Raw genomic sequence first — 17973 nt, forward strand, 5'->3', positions numbered from 1 at the left:
AGATGGAAATCGTGAGAAGTCTATATACGAGAAATGTACTAACAATAAAAGTTGAACAACATGGTGAACCTTCTTCACTTAAAATAGTTAAATAGTGTTCAACCTGATCAATATGTAGTGGATGAGGCAATAGAGGGAATGCAACTCAAAATACATAAAGAAGTAGTCAAGGAATCCCTGGCTACTCTAAATCAATTCAAGTCTCCAAGCCCAAGAGTATTGAAAGAACTACCAGAATTAATTTAAGAACTATTGGCAATAATCAGGCATGTAGCCGGGGGGGGGGGGGGGCGCTCGGGGGGCTTCAGCCCCCCCCCCCCCGAAATTTTCATGGTGGTTTGCGAAAAGGCCTCATTGGTGCATTATTTAAACTGTTACGTTTATTCATATCATGATCTGATCACCATACTCAATATATCCCATATGCATGGGGGTATTGGGGTAATGATACAAAAGGTTTGCTAGGCTAGACCCTCTTTCACTCAGACTCAGCCCCCCCCCCCGAAACTCAGCCCCCCCAAAAAACCCCCTGAAAAAAAATTCAGCCCCCCCCCCCCCGAAACGAAATCCTGGCAATAATATTTGAGAATTCTTGGGGAATAGGAGTCCCAGGGAACTGGAAGAGCACAAATGCCCCTATTTTCAAGAAGGTGCAAAAAGAGGACCCAAACAATGACATTCCAGTATATCTGACATCCATACCAGAAGAGATTCTGGGGCAAATCATTAAGGCGGCAGTCTGTAATCACTTAGAAAAGAACGCTATGATCACTAAAAGTCAACATGGGTTTTTCAAAAACAAGTTAAGCCAGACAAATCTTATCTCTTTTTTATAAGACTTACAAACTTGATAGATGTAGGGAATGCTGTGGATGTAGTTTATCTTGATTAAAGTAAGGCCTTTGATAAGTCCCCCATGGTCTTCTTGCAAACAAGCTAGTAAAAAGTGGGCTAGATAATATCACTATTAGGTGGATTTGTAATTGGTTAAGCAATTGAACCCAAAGGGTACTCACCAATGATTCCTCTTCATTCTGGAAAAAAGTGACTAGTGGGGTGCTGCAGGGTTCTGTCCTGGGCTCATTAAATAGAGACAGGATGGCCATCTATTGGGGGTGCTTTGATTGTGTTTTTCCTACATGGCAGGGGATTGGACTGGATAGCCCACCTGTCTCTTCCAACTCTGATTCTAAACTGGGATTGAACAACCATATCTTCTTCTTCTTGTTGTTAACTACCATCAAAATGTCTTCAACTTATGATGACCCTATGAATGAGAGGCCACCAAGTCACACTATTATCAATTGCCCTGATCAGGGCATTCCTAAGTATTAGTAGCATTATTCTCCAGTTTATTCTCAGGTTTACACTGAAGTGAGGTCAATCTTAACTTTGGTGCTCAAGCATATGTTCTTACATTTTAGGATCTTGTCTAGTTCCTTAACAGCTGCCCTTCTATGCTCTAGCCTTCTGATTTCTTGACTGCAGTATACATTAATGACTCAACCATGATATGGAAAATACTGAGCTATTTTAATGTCTTCATTATATATCTTAAAGCAATGTAAATCATGTATTATCATTATTTTTGTTTTTTAATGTTCAAATGTAAACCTGCCTTTGACCTTCAATATTAATTCCAAATATTTGCTGTTTATTGCTAATAATATGGTTTTATCTGCATATCTTAAACTGTTGATATTCCTTCCTCCAATTTCCACACCTTCTTCCTCCAAATCTAAGTGTACATTGTGTATGATATGTTCGGCATACAAATTAAACACATAGTGTGATAAAATCTACCGTTGCCTGACCCCCTTACCAATTGGGAATCATTCCTAACCGTAGCCTCTTATCTTGAATACAGGTTACACGTAAGGGTAATTAAATGTTGTGACACACCCATTCCTTTAAAAATGATCCACAGCTGTTCAAACATGGACAGACTTCAGCCATCCGGGTGTTTTGGACTTCAATTCACAGATATCCCACCCAGCTTACTGACTATTAGGAATTGTGAGAGTTGAAGTCCAAAACACCTGTAGGGATGAAGTTTGCCCATGCCTGATCTACACAATCAAAGACTTTTCTATACTCTATAAAACCCAGGCTGATCTTATTTGAAATTCTTTGGTGCATTTCAATGTATGTTATCCCTTATGTAGCTTTCTTTCTTTTTGATAACTCTATGGAATGCTAATATAGTTGCATCCTTTACTAAACAGAGAATAGAATTTGTTGCTCTTTGAGGCCCCTCACAATTCTATGATACTAAAATCTAAATGAGAAGCCAAGCTTCATGTTACATATCAAGTCACATGTAAAGTACACAAACACAAAGAAAAATATCAAGAAATGAAATATATTAAAGACATATAAATATCTTTTTAAAAATTGTTTATGTTGTCAGTCACAAAAATAACACTATTGATTCAGCAAGTGCTCACAGCAGAATATGATAAAACATTAAAAAGTACACATACCCAGAATAAAGCCATAAAATAAAACACAAATACAGTCAATAAAATTACAGTGTACTAAAACATTTCATATCAAAAGTCCACTAAAAAGGATACTCTTGCATGTATTTGTGTATTTCCCTTCAATTCACCTGTCAACTTATGAATTTCATACAGCTTAGGCAAGGAATACTCGTTGGTTTTGCCCATTTTTTCCTCTGAAACAGTCCACAGCTCCTGGCATTTGTTAGCTGTCTCCCACCCAAGTACTAACCAAGGCTGAACTTGCTTAGCTTCCGAGATCAGGTAGGGCCTGGTGCCTTTATGGCATTTAGTTGTTTTTTACTGTCCCTCTAAAAGGGAACAAGAAAGGAATGGTGCTGTCGAAAAGGTCCTGACTTGCATGCTCCACAACTAGCCTTTCTGGTGTTGAATTATAATCCAGGACATTTTATAACCACAATAAGGACAGGTCAACATGGAAGGATCTTCCATATTTTATAGATAAGAAAGCTGAGACTGGAAGTTTTTAGCAAGTACCACTGGTAGAAGGAAAGAAATAAAAGTCAACTTAGAAAGACTAAGGATATGATAGGAATGTGCATGTATGTGTATGTGCATACTTGTTTCCTTGTATGAATGGAAACTACCTGAGTAGCTTGGGGGTGAAATGCTTGCTGTAATTCGTGGACTGGAGAGCTAATATTTGTTCTGAATACAAAGCCCATTATTATATGCCTGCATTCGGCTATCCATTTGCTTATCTGTTTGGGGGAAGGCAATTGTAAATGTTCTCTGACTTCTAACTGAAGAGGTACAATTACCCAGACTTGATAATCTGCAGAAAGAGAATGCAGACCTTTTTCTTGTCTCGAGAGGAGATGACTCTATAAAGTTTTGCATATGCATGAAACACTGTTTCTAAAAGTAGGAATACTTCCATTGCTAGGTCTTGAAGCTAGCCAATGTCCACATTCTCCAGCCGTAAACCCAATGTTAGCATAATAGTAATTAGTCTTCTGCACTGTGTACCCATATTATACTTCCAACACACCTTCACATTTCTTTAACAAAGAGAAATATATATGGCATGACAATGCTGCATAGTAAGCTCCCCGTATTAGGTAGCACTGAGGGACATGCCAAAACATATACAGGCCTGTGACTCCTGGGGTTGGCATCAAATGTTACAGAAAAAGCTGCTATCATATACTTTTGCTGCTAGGCTTATGCGTTTTGTCACAAAACCTCAACCAGTTTTCCTTCAAAGGAGCCTGGGTTTCAGCAACGAGGTTAAGGAAGCACCCTATCCAGCCCATTATGGAGAGACTACCCAGGCTCCCCTTTCTGTCATTTTAGGCATTTTTGACCTTATATCCTTCATTAAGATCTCAATTGGTCCCATTACAGATGGGAATCCATGACAGTTGGGCCCTTGCTGTTACAGCCACCCAACCAAGCTGAAGAAGCCGAATTGGCCGAAGAAAAACGGCTAAAACAGATCTGCGCACAAGCCTAATGGTTACCCCTTGTGCACTACACAGAAGATTTTAAACTTTTTTAGGGAATTATTGTATGTCTTTCATTTTATAAACAGCACCTAATTTTGTGTGTGCTCGCACACACATGCACAAGAACTACAGCATTATAGAACATTATTAATAAATATTCAGTCATTTAAAGTAACACAGTTCCAGGTAATGTTTGCAAAGAAGCATTTCTTCATTACCATCCACAAACCCAGGAGGGTCATAACATAAGACACATCAGACTTGGTCTGTTTTCACTGTTATATGCCTTCAAGTCAAATGGAACTTACAGTGACCCTATAGAGCAGGGGTGGTGGCTTAGGGGAAGTTTACCATGGCCTTCTTCTAGGGTGAGGGAGTGTGACTTGCCCAAGGTCACCCACTAGGTTTCCATAGCTGAACAGGAAAGTGAACCTTGGTGCCTCAGAATCATTGCCCACCACACCTTGCTGACTCTCACACTGATGATTCTGACCATTTTGTGTTGGATAAAACCTTCTGCAGGATCATTTGAATTTGGGGCCTTGTGAAAGGCTTTTGATTTTAAATGAAGCCCTCAGAGAATGCACAGTTAAAAAGACTTAACTTTATTTACTGCATTTAGACAACAGCTTTTTGCCTCTTCACTCTAGGTAGCTTATAGTTTAAAATACGCAAAACAAAGAAAGATGCAAAAGATAAAACAATAAACCAGCCATTGGCAGTCCCTCCAGGAGTAGTGACATCATACACTCTATGACTTAAATTCTTCTTCTCTGAAGAAAAAAATCCAGTCTGGATGTTACTGTAATGCTCTCCACATGGAGTGACCTTTGGGGAAGTATTCACAAACATCAGCTGGTCAAGAATGCAGCAGGCAGACTATCAACCAAGGCAACATAAGGCTGGGGAGTGGCTCCCAGGCTCCGTGACTCCTTACCAAGGAAAACAAAAACTGATGCAACTTTGTTGTCACTTTGCTGGCAGGAAGATGCAGGCTTTTAGTTTTGCAGGACTTGGGGTGTTTTCAGAATGGGCTTTTATTGCCCAGTTACCTTGATTTATTCATAGAATTTTATATTGAGAGATCACCATCTTCCATTTGTAATATTCTCATGTTTTCCCATTACTTCTCCCTTTTTCTCTTGCCACACACACAAAAAAGCTGCCAACCTTTAGCACCAAAAAGATGGACAAGCTTAACAAATACCTTGTGGTAAGCAGTGCTAGGATGCATAAATGTTGTTTAAGTATATTTTGCCTGATGTATATGCGGTATTCTTTCTTTCTTGTTTAAAAAGACTTTGTTAACATTTGTTTTTATGCTCTGAAGTACAGTTGTCTCTCTACATTTGCGACTTTGACTTTTGTGGTTTTGATCCAAGGATTTCATTACCAGTCAACTTTCTCCAGTAATACTAGAGGACCTAGAGATTTCTAGAGATAACATTTCTTCAGAAATCTATGTCTTCCAGTGTGATTTTTTGGTCAGTTTCCACATAAATAAACCTTAGAGTCATGATGGAACACCAGGAAATTTCTAGAGAGGCATTATCTCAGTTAATTTTTTTAGCAATTTATTGATTCCATTTTTCATTTTCATGGTCTTGTGCCCCTAATTGCAACCCCAGTGAATATGGAGAACTGACTATAAACTTCTACATTGTATATTGCATGTTGTTGTTGTTGTTGTAGGCAATTTAAACTTTTCCATTTGTAGCTTTCTCATTTTAATTACTTAGTTTGTAAATTATAATATACAGCTTGTGTACTAATTCATTACAGCACACACACTTTCACACTACTGGGTCTAAATCCTATCGCATTTCCAACTAGAGTAAGCCCACTGAATCAATGGTAATTTGGTAAAACAACATTTGAGCAAATTCCAGTAAGTCATCAGATCTATTCCAGCTGGCACTAAAAAAAGATTCAAGCCCTAGTGTTTCAATGCTGACAATATAAAAAGGAAAATATTATAATATCAAGTAAAGTAGACCACGTCAGACACACAATAGATAGTAGAGACCTCTTTCAGTGGATCCCAGAAATGGTACTAACAGATTACCACTTTAATAGACACAGTTTACTCTGAAGTTTTCCGTATGCTTTTTCCCAATTAACCTTACAACAATTCTGTAGCGTAGGCATCATTGCCATTTTTATCATTACCACCACTATGCAGATGTAAGCTATCCTATGTGCGACAGATATATTACTTGAACTGCTTAGTTAGTAGATTAAAATATTAAAAATGACACTACCTTTCAAATCATCTATTGTTGCCCATATAGTATGTAAGGATATCTCCAAAATGGACAGCTCCTAGTACTATAAATCAAAAGGTACTGTGCAGATATTCCATCTTTTCCTTATTAGCATAGATTTTGTGGAAAGTAGAAAAATGGAAGAAGTGGTAAGAAAACATGAAAAGATACAACTAAAAGAATATGACATTGAGTAACTCCATGAGGTGGCAAGGTCACTGCATAATAAAAACTTTGTTTGAAAACTTCATTAATTAAGGGAACCCTGCAGTAAACATAATTATTATAATGGTTGCCTGGATACTAAGAAAAATAAGCTGTCATCCAGGAATTTGAACTATTTCTGTCCCACACTGAGCTGGTTGGGTCCATAAATGTGATGTTCATATATAGGAATTTCCTCACTCCTGCCAACTCCTTTTAAACCAAAAATGTTTTAAAGTACCCACATCATTTAGTATAGCCATAACATATGAAATGGATGTGTGAATTACAATTAAAAATTAATGGTGTTCAGTTGGCCTTTCACATTCATGGGTTTGACATTCATAGATTTAATTATTCACAGGTTTGCTGCTCTTCCAAAGCCTGCTGGTACATAGGCTTCAGGGGGTGGCTGGCAGGCCCTTCACTACTTCCACTCAGCTTTGGGAAAGCATGGAAGTAGTGGAGGGCTTGCCAACTCCCCACCCACCCGCCAAAGTCTACAAACTAGCAGGCTCTGATAGAGGGTGGATGATGACCTAAATCGCCAGTATGCTGGTCACTGAAGGTATGGTGTTGTCTTCCCCAGCTCCTGTGAATGTGGAAGGCTCATAGGCAGCCATTTTAAAAGAAAAAAGTGGAATACTAAAAAAAATAGGAAAATAAGTACTGTAAGTAAATTCACATTCCATTTTCAGAAGCTGGTTGCAAATGATAGAAGCTTCCTTTCACTGATCACCTGACTCTGGCATGCCCTTTTGCACCTCATTCCGACACTGTACAGTAGATTCTCAATTAACCAGGAACTCAACCAACTGGAACTCTCCAGGAACCCGCAAATACTGAAGAAATAATACTGCATTCACATAACTGTTTTTTATAATATGGTAAACCTGTGTTACATTAAGTTTATCTTTATACATCTTAATTTGCTTTTAATTACTATATTTCAACATTGAGATCAAGTCAATACAGAGTTTGTGGTGTGGTATAGTATGGGGTATAACTAGGCCTATTTTTAATAGTAATCCTCAAACAACCAGAAACTACATTTGTTTAGCATCTTCCAATCCTCATAGATATCGGTTAACAGAGAATCTACTCTATTTATTTCAGCATCAGGTTAAGTCCTTCTTGTTTCTCCAACCATGACATTTTCAACTTATTGAATAGCTGTGTAGCTCTCATCACTATTTAACATTGTACTGAATATGTCAAATCTTGGGTGAATGTAGAGGTTATACTTTCATAGAATTATGTAACAAAAATAAGATGGGTGGATAGTCTTGGTTCCTGTGGTCTGATGCTCCCCAGGACTAAGACAGGGATACTGAAGCTGGGGGGGGGGGGGGGGGGGCGTCCTCTCTCAAGTAGCCAGTGCCAATTCAGGACAAATGAGGCCCTGTGCTGGTTAAGTTATGAGGCCCTTGACTTGGACTCTGAAGGAAGTAGACCTAGTAGGCCTACACCGTCTACTTTGTGGCATGCTTCCACAGACTATCAACTCTATCATTACATGTCTGGAATCACTCTGAAACAGATGCCTTCAAATTTAGAATTACACCACATAAGCAAAATCCATCATGATTTTTTTTTGGCAGGAGGATGGGTCCTCTACCCAATGGGGTCTTGTGCTTAAGCACACCTAAACACAATGGTAAATTTAGCATCTGGTTCATTTTGCCATTCTCTGTGCAAAGTTGCTTTCATGCTGACTTTGCTCTTCACTCATTTTTCTGGTTGGGACAGCAAGCAGTAGGCCAGGGGTGTGAATCATGCTATTATTATTATTATTATTATTATTATTATTATTATTATTATTATTACCCCGCTTTATCTCCCTTCTGGTTGCAAGCTGCTCCAAGGGACTCTCAGGCCTCATTAGAGACCTCTGACATTTAAATGTAAAAAATCTGGTATTGGCGCAAAATCTCATGACTCACAACACCAGTAGGAATCATTCTCCATTAAAGTATGATGCACACCCATGCGCCATAGAAGGCCCCAAACTGCCAAAAAATCAAACCAAAAGTGATTTTTGGTTTGGCAAAATTGGGGATGTTAAAACATAGAACTACGGCAGGTATGGTAGGCTACATATATCTGCCAAAACCTGGAAGAGCTACTCTTCATGTATCAGCTGCATTTACTTGACCTGCACTTCTTCAGTCAGAAAAGGGGGAGGAAAAAGCAAAATCGACTGAGGTGATATTCTGAGTGGCCAAGGCTCTGAGTTTTCCAGTTTTGCTTTGTTCAGGGAGAAAATGTGACTTTTTTGAAAAGTATCTTATAATGGTGTGATTGAAATTATTTCACAGGCTGGAGGGTATTCTCCTTTAAACCTCTAGCACATGCCTGTTGATTGCCACTCCTTCCCTCTCTGTGTATCCATTATTCTGTGAAAAGCAGATAAAAGTACTGTGATATGCTTCTCCTAGGATTAAGGAAGTAAATGGGATTTAAAAGCTGGCTGCAATAAGAGCATTTGTTATTAATTAACCAGTAGCAACACTGCTTAAGCACATTGCATGGGAACTTTGACTGTCTTCCTCAAACCTTTGTCATAACAAAGTGTAAACAGCTTCTTGGAAAGGAATGCAAATTCATCAAAAAAGAAGAAGTGTTTAACATTTTAATTGACGCTCTTAGGGGTTCAGAATGACTTTCAAGGTTCTGTTTCCATCGCTCAGTGTGCATCTCAAAACCACCAATAAAGCACCAAGGCTGATTAGAAATGCCACAGGTCTTAGTCCAGAGCACCAAAGCCTTGTGACTTTAGGCTGCCATAGACTTGGGGCAATATTAGGAATCTGGTAGTAATCTGATGAACTGTTATTTCTGCTCCACAAAAGTTTATTCCCCAATAAATCTGTACAGGATGACACAAGCAACAACTCCTATCAATTTTACCAAACCAGTTATAACCAAAAGTGAAGCAATGGAGTCAAGCTGTGTCTTACGGTAGACCTATCACAATTATTTTTAAATTATACATTTCAAAGTATTTATTAATATGTATATGCCAAATGTATTGGTTTTATGTGCTTTTTAAATGAGGTCATATGTCATTTCATGTTGTTCTCCACCTCAATTAATTCAGAGAGGCAAGTAATAAATACTGATGATGATGCCACACACTGCTGAAATGAGTGCTCTTTACATTGTCAAACCTTGAACTCTAGGACTGCTCCTTGCCCAGTTCACTTCTTGATAAGCACCAGTCACCTTTCTGCATATTTTAAAAAAAGATAAGCCAGCATTATGCAGTGGTTTGAGCACTTGGACTATGGCTCTGGAGACATGGGTTTGAATCCCTGCTCAGTCATGGAAACCAACTGGACAAGTCACACAGTCTCAGAGAGAAGCCAATGCAAACCTTCTCTGAACAAATGTTGTCAAGTAAACCCTGACACAGGTTCATCTAAGGGTTGCCTTATGTCAGACACAACTTGAAAGCACACAACAATAAGATAGGCTAGATCAATGGCTATAGTTCTTAAATGGTTATTGTAGGACTACTGGTAATGACAGCAAATGGAACTCACAGAAAGGCTGAAGATTACTTACTGAGAGCAGGTAGTTTAATTTTTTTGTTTCAACGTTGTAGCAGGAACTACAGCATTCAACTCGAAATTCACTGCAGATTCTCCAATGACATTAATGTTTATGCATTAGAAGTTCCACTTTCTGCTAAATACAATATGAAACAAGGTTCAAAATGGCACATTGCCCCAGGGGCTAAACATTCTTCATCTGCTTCTGTGAAAGCAGAGCCACGTATTTAATTGCTGAGGAAGTGGTGAAAGACATGTGATGAATCCCTACTACATACTATGTGTGTGCGTGTGTGCACATGTATTTTGCATGTACCCTTGATTTTAGAAGGTGAAATTAGAAGAGCCGACAATGGCATCTCTATGTATGTATATGCCTTCAAGTCATCCATCAACATGTGGTGACCCCCATGAATTTCATAGGGTTTTCTTAAGTAAGGAATACTTGAAGGTGGTTTTGCCAGTTCTTCCTCAAAAATATTGCCTTCAGTACCTGGTATTCATAGGAAGTGTCTCATCCAAGTACTAATAAGAGCTGATCCTGTTAAGTTTCCAAGATCAGACAGGATCTGGTGCCTTACTCCTGACACAGAATCCACAATTTATTTTCTAATCTACTTTCTATTGCCTAATTTGGGATAGGGCATTTTTTTTCAAATGTCAAAAGGCTAAAAAAAGTTATTAAATGTCATAGGAGAACATGAAGTCAAAATAGTTCTTGAGATACCTCCACAGGTATAATCCTTCCAGTAGATCTGAAAGACTTATAGTTCCAAGCCATGGTGATATTCTATAATTTCTGTTGTCATTTATTACCACAAAATTGTACTGTATATTAGATTTTCCAACCTTAGATATCTATTAACAAGAACTATAACATACACCATTCTATTGTAAATAGTTTGCTCTTTTCTGTCAATAGAGTTAAAGAAATAGCAATGTTCAGACCATGGTGCAACCTTTTTATCCAAATTAAAATAAAATCTGACCCAATAATCTCTTCTGCTGTACCTTAATTACTATTCAACAGGCGGAAGGAAAAGATGTGGTGTGTGCAACAGAGAGTAACACAATGATTCTCTTTCCATTGCCAGGAGAAAAAGAAGTTATTTTCTAGGGAGCAGAGTTTTGAAAGAATAATGAACAATGAAACAGCAATGACAACAGACCAAAGTGTCCCTCTGAGGCCTGGTGCCAATGTTACTATCTACATACCCAATCTCCCATGTCACAAAAAGTAAAGTCACCTATTAAATGTACGTATAAAGAATGAATCAGCATGGTTTGAGCATTGAACTACAACTCTGTGGAGACTGGGATTTAAACTCTTCTTGGCTGTGGAAACTCACTGAGAGACCCTGGACACATCACTCTCTCTCAGCCTCAGAGGAAGGCAAAAGCAAACCCTCTATGAACTAATCCTCACAATAGGTTTGCCACAGGATTGTCATAAGTCAGAAGCAACTTGAAGGAACAGAACAATACGTATCATTCAACATAACAAATCCCACACTACAGCGCTTCAAACAACTGTATTTTTCCTCATTTTGAACTTCCTCATATTCACAGTAAGGCAAAGAGAACTACATGCCACGATTGCTATAGGAACACAAGTGTTATAACATTGACAAAGTGTGGATGTAATAGAGGTGGATAGACATATTGCTAAAGATGGACCAACTTGGTTTTTCACCGCTTTTGACAAAATTATTCTAAGACAAGCACTTTTTAAAACACTGAAAGGACCATATATTTAAGATTACAGCATAAAAGATCAACTGATCAATCAATCCCATTCTAGACTGATTAATGAATCTTAACCAAACAGGAATTCCTATTTACAGTTACAAACATTAAAACGATCCTCCCATAACATCAATGTCACATAATATTTCATTTATACCAGTTAGTCTTAAAGGTGTCTTGGCACTCCTTTTCTCTCTTATCTTTCCCTATTCCACCATTATACTCCACTATCACACCATTATACTTATGAATAACTATAATCAACTGGAACATGGCCACACAAACCAAAAAACTCAAAACAACCCTATCATCTACACTGTTTGTAGCAAATTAGCATTTTGATTCTAAATCCAGTTGCTTGAATAGACCCAACAAATCAATGGAATGTATGCTTTATGACCCATGTCTGATATCACACTTCTAAAAATGAAGAAGTGGGTTTATATTCAACAAAAGGTCATGCTATAATAAAAAACTTAAAGGTGGTGCCACATTTTCCTCCTGCTCCCTTCCTCCTTTTTATAATGGAATGTATGTAAGTGTTGATTAACTAAGGGTACCATTAATTTTTGTGGTCTTTGCCAATTGGGAGCAACACTGGAATTGAGGCCTTTGTTTCTCTTGTACTCTTAAACTGAAACATATATACTGAAAATGGGAAAGAAGGAATCTTTTATCTTTATCTTCATTTAGTCATGCTAATTTGTAAGCACTGTATAGCAAGAAAATTAAATGGACCCAAGTGCAAGTCAAGTGCTTTTCAGTAAATGCTCCAACGTGCAAGAAGAGTGGGGAACACAGTGCTGAAGTGAAAACAGGTAGCTCTTCTAGCACCTTAGGATCAGCAGACCTGCCTGGAGGTCACTTCCACAAGTAACTGTTAGGATCCTACAAAATGTTTTATGTTTCTCCTAAATTCAATAAGAATCACATACTCCCCAGCTACACTGAATCTAAAGCCGAATGCTCATATTAGATTCTGCAGTCCAAATATAAGAAAGCAACCAGGACAGAAGCTAGATAGCCCTGGCTCTTCTTTCCTTATTCTGGCTGTATCCAAAATGAAGAATTATAATAGTTTGATAGCTCATTCACCGCCAGGGCTCAATGCCATGGAAATCTGGAATGTGTAGTTCTATAACATATTCAAACCACTGGAATGTAAACAATTTTATACTTTAATGCATTTTAGAGGTCGGATTTTATTACGAAGTAAATGTGTTTGATGAGATTTTATTATGCTTTTAAACTAATTATTTTGTTTTGTTTCCAATTTACTTACTTATTGGTTAGTTATTATAAGTTTATATTAATTTTGTTTATTTGTTAGTTTGATTTTGTTAGTTTGTTTGCATTACTGCATTGAATGTTTGCCACTTTTTTGTTTGGTAACTGCCCTGAATCCCTTCGGGGAGATAGGGTGGGTTTTAAAGTTGTTTTTATTATTATTATTATTATTAATAATAATAATAATAATAATAATCCATCTTTGTCAGACACAAACGACAACTTCCAGGACTCCATAAGTGAAAGTGAAGTTAAACTACTTCAATTCCGCAGTGTGGATGATCTATCCTTCAGTTCAATTTATTCCTGATCGGGGGGGGGGGGGTTAACCAGTGTCCAGAAACATTAAACTCCACCTGGGATCAGCTTGTAAGGAGGGCTCAACAATAGGGGTCCGAGACAAAATACATCCGAGAAATCCATTCAGTTGTTCATTTTGCAGCCCTTTAAAAACGAAGGAAAGCAGTCCACGGGCACATATAATACCCTGTAGAATTAATGAAGTTTGGTATGACTTTAACTTTGGCCAAGGCTCAATGCAACGGAATCAAGGGAGATATGGTTTGGTGAGGTACCAAACACTATATGGCAGTGGTTCCCAACTTGTGGTATGCGGCCCAGCAGTGGGCTGCGAGAACTAAAATCCAGTCTGTGAACCTCCTTCCTCTTTATTTTATTTATTTAATTTCTGTACCTTTTTGCAGAGCTGACCAGCCCCACCCCTTCTGGTCCTAATGTTGGAGAGTGGTCTCTGATCAAAGTGGTCCCTGGTCAAATTGGCCTGGTCAAAGTGGGTTCTGATCAAAAAAGGTTGGGAACCACAACTATATGGGAAAAGAAATTGCAAGTGCGCCCATAAAATTGAGCCATGGCAGTATGATGATTATTATTATTTTGTCGTGTCAGGAGCGAGTTGAGAAACTGCAAGTCGCTTCTGGTGTGAGAGAATTGGCCGTCTGCAAGGACATTGCCCAGGGGACGCCTGGATAATTTGATGTTTTTATCATCCTTGTGGGAGGCTTCTCTCATGTCCCTGCATGAGGAGCTGGAGCTGATAGAGGGAGCTCATCCGCCTCCCCCCAGATTCGAACCTGCGACCTGTTGGTCTTCAGTCCTGCCCGCTCAGGGGTTTAACCCACTGCGCCACCGGGGGCTCCTGGCAGTATGATATCAAAATTCTATTAATTCCAGCAGCGTAGATGCACCCAATTGTTATATAGCAGGCATGGGCAAACTTGGGCCATTCCTCCAGGTATTTTGGACTCCAACTCCCACAATTCCTAACAGTCTCAGACCCTGCTTAACTAGCTGAGGGGGGAAAGGGAAGGGCCTGAGGCTATTAGGAATGGTAGGAATTGGAGTCCAAAACAAGGTGGGAGTGCCAAAGTTTGCCCATGCCTGCTATATAGTATATAATCGTGGAAGCTGTAGTTTTAATAGGTCTTCAGCATTTTCTGCCAAAGACTGCTGGTGCCTTCACCAAACTACAACTGCTAGGATCCCATAGCATTGAGACAGGGCAGTTAAAGTGGTATCATACTGCATTAATTCCACAGTGTAGAGGCACCCTGTGGTAGCCAAGGAAGGAGAGGAGGCAGAAAGGAAGGAAGGAAGCCAAGTTTGCCCATGCCTGTTATATTGTATATAATCCTGGAGGCTGTAGTTTTAACAGGTCATTAGCCTTCTCTGCAAAGACTGCTGGTGCCTTCACCAAACAACTTCTAGGATCCCATAGCATTGAGCCAGAGCAGTTAAAGTGATGGCATACTACATACATTCTACAGTGTAGAGGCACCCTGTGACAGCAAAGGAAGGAGAAAGGAGGCAGGTAGAAAGGAAGGAAGGTAGATAGGTAGGAAGGAAGCAAGCAAGGTAGGTAGGAAGGAAGCAAGGTAGGCAGAAAGGAAGAAAAAAAGGAAGGTAGGTAGGAAGGAAGGTAGAAAAGAAGGATGGGTGGATGGAATGAAGGAAGGAAAGTAGAAAAGAAGGAAGGATGGATGGAAGGAAAGTAGAAAGGGAGGGAGGGAGGTAAAAAGGAAGGAAGGTAGAAAGGAAGGGGGAGTAGAAAAGAAGGAAGGAGGGTAGGTAGAAAGGAAGGAAGCAAGGTAGGCAGAAAGAAAGGAAAGCAGAAAGGTAGATAGAGAGAAAAGAAGGAAGGAAGGAAGGAAGGTAGGTAGAAAGGAAAGTAGAAAGGAAGGTAGGTAGAAAAGAAGGAAGGAAGGTAGAAAGGAAGACAGAAAAGAAGGAAGGAAATGAAGCAAGCAAGGTAGGCAGGACGGAAGCAAGGTAGGCAGAAAGGAAGGAAAAAAGGAAGGTAGGTAGGTAGGAAGGAAGGTAGAAAAGAAGGATGGGTGGATGGAATGAAGGAAGGAAAGTAGAAAAGAAGGAAGGGTAGTAGGTAGGTTGAAAGGAAGGAAGGAAGGTAGAAAAGGAAGGATGGATGGATGGAAGGAAAGTAGAAAGGAAGGGAGGGAGGTAAAAAGGAAAGAAGGTAGAAAGGTAGGGGGGTAGAAAAGAAGGAAAGAGGGTAGGTAGAAAGGAAGGAAGCAAGGTAGGCAGAAAGAAAGGAAAGTAGAAAGGTAGATAGGGAGAAAAGAAGGAAGGAAGGAAGGAAGGAAGGAAGGAAGGAAGGAAGGAAAGAAAGTAGAAAGGAAGGTAGGTAGAAAAGAAGGACGGTAGAAAGGAAGGAAGGTAGAAAGGAAGGAAGGCAGAAAAGAAGGAAGGAAGTGAAGTAGGTAGGTAGAGAGGAAAGAAGGAAGGTAATAGAAAGGAAGCAAGGTAGGTAGAAAGGAAGGAAAGTAGAAAGGGGTAGGTAAAAAAGAAGAAAGGAAGGAAAGAAGAAAGGAAGGAAGGTTGATAGGAAGGGAGGAGGAGGAGGAAGGAAGCAGAGGTAGGTCAACAGAGGAGGAAAGGCCACTGAACCCAGACACTTGGGGGGGGGGGTGGCGGCCCCCTTTTCTGCCTTACCTCGCCGAGGCACAGCCAGAGGAGAAAGGGGAGGAGGAGAAGCCCCCGCGGGAGGCTCCTCATGGTCTTTGCAGTCAGGCAAGAAGGGCGAGGCGGCGTGGGGGGCCAAGGGCGCTCTCCCCGTGTGGAATCCGGCTTCTTCACTCCGGGGTCATGGCAGAGGCACTGCAGCCCGCCCGCCAAAACAAAAAAGGGGAAGAAAGGGGGAGAGGCTGAGGCAGGGCTGCCCGCAGCTAGACTTGGCCTGCGGTGCCCCCCTCCTCTGGGCAAGGGCGGCCAGTCAAGGGGAGAGGGGGGGATGCCGGGCGGCGGCGGCGGCAACAGGAGCAGCGAGGGCTGACGAGGACGGCGACCGGGAGCCCTTCTCCTCCTCCTCGCCCTCCTCCTCGCCCTCCTCCTGGTTCTCTTTCTCCGCCGCCTCCTCCCTCTGGGGCCCATTCATCGCTTCCTTCACGCTGCCAAGGGGCAGGGACCGGCCGACGTTGGCAGGAGTTGAAAAGGTCGCCCTGGTTTCATGTCTTTATTTATTTATTTCCTCCTCTCCTTTCTTCCTCTTCGTGCCGCCTCGTAGGAAGTTGTTCAGGCTGGCATTCCCCTCCCACCCGCGGTTTTTCCCCCCTTCCTCCTCCTCCTCCTCCTCTTTTGCCTTCCCTTTCTCTCTCTCTCTCTCTCTCTCTCTCTCTCTCTCTCTCACACTCCTCCTTCGACTTCTCGAAATGCCTTCGGGTGAAAAAAAAAAAGGGGGGGGTCTGCCTGTCTCTCCCTCTCTTCCGGTTGGTTGTAATTATTGCGACACTGTTTCGCCTCCTGTTGCGAGGCGAGGAAGAGCATTGGGCCTTTGGGGGGTATTATTATTTTTTTGCTTCAGAATAAACGCCTCCCTCCTTTCCCCCCCAACTTCAGACCCCTTTCAAAGCCATCCCATCTCCACTGTCAAACATCTGGAGGGCCCAAGTTTGCCCAGGCCTGATCAACACTGTAGAATTAATTAATGCATTTCCACACCGCTTTGAAAGCGATTTTCCTGCTTCTTGGCACGGGTTGGACTGGTTGGCCCACGAGGTCTCTAGGATTCTAGGATTTAATTGCCATAGCTGTGGAATCCTGGGAGTTGTAATTTAAGGTCTTCTGTGCCCCATGCTGTGGGATCCTGGGAGTAGTATTTCAAGGTCTTAGGTGCCCAGCCCACACAGTGCTTGGAGCCTCACCAAACTACATCTCCCAGGGTTTCATAGCTTTGAGCCCATGGCAGTGAAAGTGGTTTCAAAATGCATTCATCCCCCATGTCTCCAGTTGTAGTCCAGAAAGTGTAGCAGCATTTTCAAGCTCTTTTCAATCTCTTTGGATGATTGAAGCTAGAGGACTCATCTTGTGGGGATATATCCCAAGCACTAAAGAAGAAAGAAGGTGTGAGAAAGGACACAAGACAATGTTGAGTGCATCTACACCAGGCCTGGGCAAACTTGGGCCCTCCAGGTGTTTTGGACTTCAACTCCCACAATTTCTAACACCTGGAGGGCCCAAGTTTGCCCAGGCCTGATCTACACTGTAGAATTAATGCATTTTGACACTATTTTCATTGCCATGGGCTCAAGGCTATGGAATCCTGGGAGTTGTAGTTTGACAAGGACTTTTCCACCCAAGAGTGCCCAGTCCCTCAACAAAGCATAACTCCCATAATTCCATGGCACTTAAAGTGTTTTCAAACTGCATTAATTCTACAGTGTAGTTATACAGATTGTGCCCCTCATATCTGGAAAATGTTGGGGTGGGGTTCTTTTTTGGACTACACCTCCACTCATCCCAGAGTCAGATGCATGGCTTGAGGAATTCTGTGAGTTGTATTCCTTTCGATTGAGCGTTCCCTTCAATTGGTTCCTTCCCTTCCCTCCCCCCATTGTTTTGAAATTCTGTAAAATTCCATTTCCATGAATGATGGAGGTTGGCTAGTATGCCTCCAAATTGTCTGTCGATTTATAGT

General features: G+C 40.8%; 1 protein-coding gene across 1 annotated transcript in view; it reads right to left on the bottom strand.

Annotated features, from left to right (window-relative positions):
• PTPRJ (protein tyrosine phosphatase receptor type J) overlaps nt 1–16606 on the bottom strand; it is a 108564-nt gene extending 91958 nt beyond the window's left edge. Inside the window, exon 1 of the mRNA XM_067462612.1 lies at nt 15993–16606. Within this exon, the coding sequence (XP_067318713.1) occupies nt 15993–16430 (438 nt within the window). The 5' untranslated portion in view covers nt 16431–16606. The remainder of the gene's footprint in view (nt 1–15992) is intronic.
• Nucleotides 16607–17973: the final 1367 nt, after the last annotated feature.

Source organism: Anolis sagrei, chromosome 1 (genome assembly GCF_037176765.1).
Source record: "Anolis sagrei isolate rAnoSag1 chromosome 1, rAnoSag1.mat, whole genome shotgun sequence".
Classification (NCBI taxonomy): Eukaryota; Metazoa; Chordata; class Lepidosauria; order Squamata; family Dactyloidae; genus Anolis; species Anolis sagrei.